The sequence below is a fragment of the Aplysia californica genome, unplaced genomic scaffold (assembly GCF_000002075.1).
Source record: "Aplysia californica isolate F4 #8 unplaced genomic scaffold, AplCal3.0 scaffold01148, whole genome shotgun sequence".
Classification (NCBI taxonomy): domain Eukaryota; kingdom Metazoa; phylum Mollusca; class Gastropoda; order Aplysiida; family Aplysiidae; genus Aplysia; species Aplysia californica.
In genome coordinates this window covers 1-2,575 of record NW_004798418.1, presented here as the reverse complement: position 1 = coordinate 2,575, position 2,575 = coordinate 1, and the positions used below count along the sequence as shown (strand labels likewise).

The following is a 2,575-nucleotide window of genomic DNA, read 5'->3' as shown; positions in this document are numbered from 1 at the left end:
TTGCACTCACCCCGACCCTCGCAGTCGTAGCCATGGCCGCAGATCATGGGCTCACCGTCCAAGAATTCAGCTACACACGAGGAGACGCACAAGACAGCAGCATTTTTTAATGGTGAAATTGCATCGTTTTAATGTCCCGCCCCTATCAACACTATTAGGTTAAGGGCAGTGTTTCACAATCATTTTAACAATAGAAATGACGATGATGCTAAGAAGTATATTGACATTACAGTGGAAGAAATGTTGGGTACATTTAGTCAAATTTTTTATTAAATACACCTATTTTTCTTCACGTTTCCATTTTATCATTTTTTTTTACAGTAATAATAATGATGATGATGTTAATACTAATACATAATTGTAGCACTGATAACTCTAATTGTAACAGTTCCGATAATATTAATAAAAACAAGAATAGCAATGATGATGGTAGTAAGAATAATGATGAAGATAATTATATATAACTGTAACAATAATAATTCTTACAGCAACACCACTCATAATACTAATAAAAATAGCTAGAATAATAATGCAGCTTCCAGTGTGGTTGAGTCAACTAACAGTCTAAACAAAATCATCTCGCACTGACTCACTACACAGTATCAACTGTCACTTATTCTCTATATAGTATCGTCTCGCACAGACTCTCAATACAGTATCATCTCGCAATTACTTTCTACACAGTATCATCTTACATTAACTGTCCATACTGTAACATCTCGCACTATTCATACAGTATCATCTTGCACTTCCTCTCAATAGAGTATCATCTTACAATTACTCTCAATACAGTATCATCTGTCACTTACTCTCTATACAGTATCATCTCGCAATTACTCTCTATACAGTATCATCTCACAATGACTCTCTATACAGTATCATCTCGCAATTACTCTCTACATAGTATCACCCATGACGTACTCTGCACGTTGTATAATCTGTGACTTAGAGTCTACTTGGTATGATCTGTAACTTACTATCTACGTGGTATGATCCCTGACTTCCTATCTAAGTGGTATGATCTATGACTTACTCTCTACGTAGTATGATCTATGACTTACTCTCTACGTAGTATGATCTATGACTTACTCTCTACGTGGTATGATCTATGACTTACTCTCTATGTGGTATGATCCCTGATTTCCTATCTACATAGTATGATCTGTGACTTACTATCAACGTAATATGATCTGTGACTTACTATCTACGTAATATGATCTGTGACTTACTACCTACGTACTATGATCTGTGACTTACTAGAATTAAACTCAAAGCAGGCACTGTGTAGCTTGCCGTAGAACAGTTCGAGACCGACGATGGCGTAGATGATGATGACGAAGATAACAAGTAGGGCGATGTGCAGCAACGGGACCATGGCACGGATGATGGAGTTCAGGACCACTTGCAGACCTGGGAAGGCGAGCGGGGGGAGGGGGGGAGGAGACAAGTCATGATTATGTGTGGAAGGAAGAACCAATATAATAGCAGTACTAAAGTAGTTGGTAATTGTAGGAGTTTTTAGAAGGGCTGCCCACCTACCAGTAAATGTTTAAGTAATCAACAAGTAGAAAATTAGTAAGCTGGTTTAAAAATTCATAATATGGCCTTGTGAAACCTTCTTCGACAGGGTGTCAAGGACAGGGGTTGTAGACCAGTATAGTATATGTAACATAAACAAAGGTGTGATGAGACAGACAGACAGACAGATGACAGACTGACAGACTGATAGACGACTCAAGCACACACATACACACACAAAACAAACGGTAAACAAAAAGGGACGCGGCAGAAGTGGGTGAGTGGGTGGGTACGTGGCAGAGTCAGATAGAGAGAGAGAGAGTTAAAGAGAGAGAGAGAGTGAGAGAGTGACACAGAGTGAGAGAAAGAGAAGGAGACAGAGAGACAGAGAGAGTCAGAGAGAGAGAGAGAGAGAGAGAGAGAGAGAAAGACACAGAGACAGAAAGGGAGGGGGTGGGGGTGAGGAGGAATCACAACAAGGGTTTAAAGGTGAGGGGTTACAGGTCAGGCTACTCACTGGGCGCCCTTGAGACGAGTCGCAGCGGTCGTAACACCCTGAAGGCCCTGAGAGCTTTGACGTCGAAGGCTTTGTGCTGGATGAAGGACAGGATCTGGCTGATGATACTGTGGGATACACAACAAGAGGAAGACAGGTTACAAAATGTGCCACTGGTTCATTGTAGGAATGAACGAATAATAAAATTAAACGGAATAATAACAATAATGCTCATCATTATCATTGTAATAATAATAATAATAATATACTAAAAACAATGATAATTATAATGATAAAAAATAATATTAACAATTATATGCTAATACTAATGATGATAATAATGATTTTTTAAAATTTACTAGTAACAATGACAATAATGAAAAAAAAAATCATAAATAGCCTTCACATAGCTTTTATACATGCTCTACAGCATGCCAGGTGGGGGATGGGGAGAGATACAGAGAGAGAAAAGGAGAGAGATATAGGGAGAGACAGAAAGAGATGGAGAGAGAGACAGAGAGAGGGGGGTGAGAGAGAGGGAGAGAGAGGGCAAGAGAAAGA

The 2,575-nt window shown here is 39.2% G+C and overlaps 1 protein-coding gene across 1 annotated transcript in view; it reads right to left on the bottom strand.

Annotated features, from left to right (window-relative positions):
- LOC100533287 (muscle calcium channel subunit alpha-1) overlaps positions 1-2,142 on the bottom strand; it is a gene marked incomplete at both ends in the record, with an annotated part of 7,887 nt that extends 5,745 nt beyond the window's left edge. The window contains 2 exon segments of the mRNA XM_013090120.1: positions 1,258-1,410; positions 2,036-2,142. Coding sequence (XP_012945574.1) covers positions 1,258-1,410; positions 2,036-2,142 — 260 coding nt within the window.
- Between the last annotated feature and the right edge of the window lie 433 nt (positions 2,143-2,575).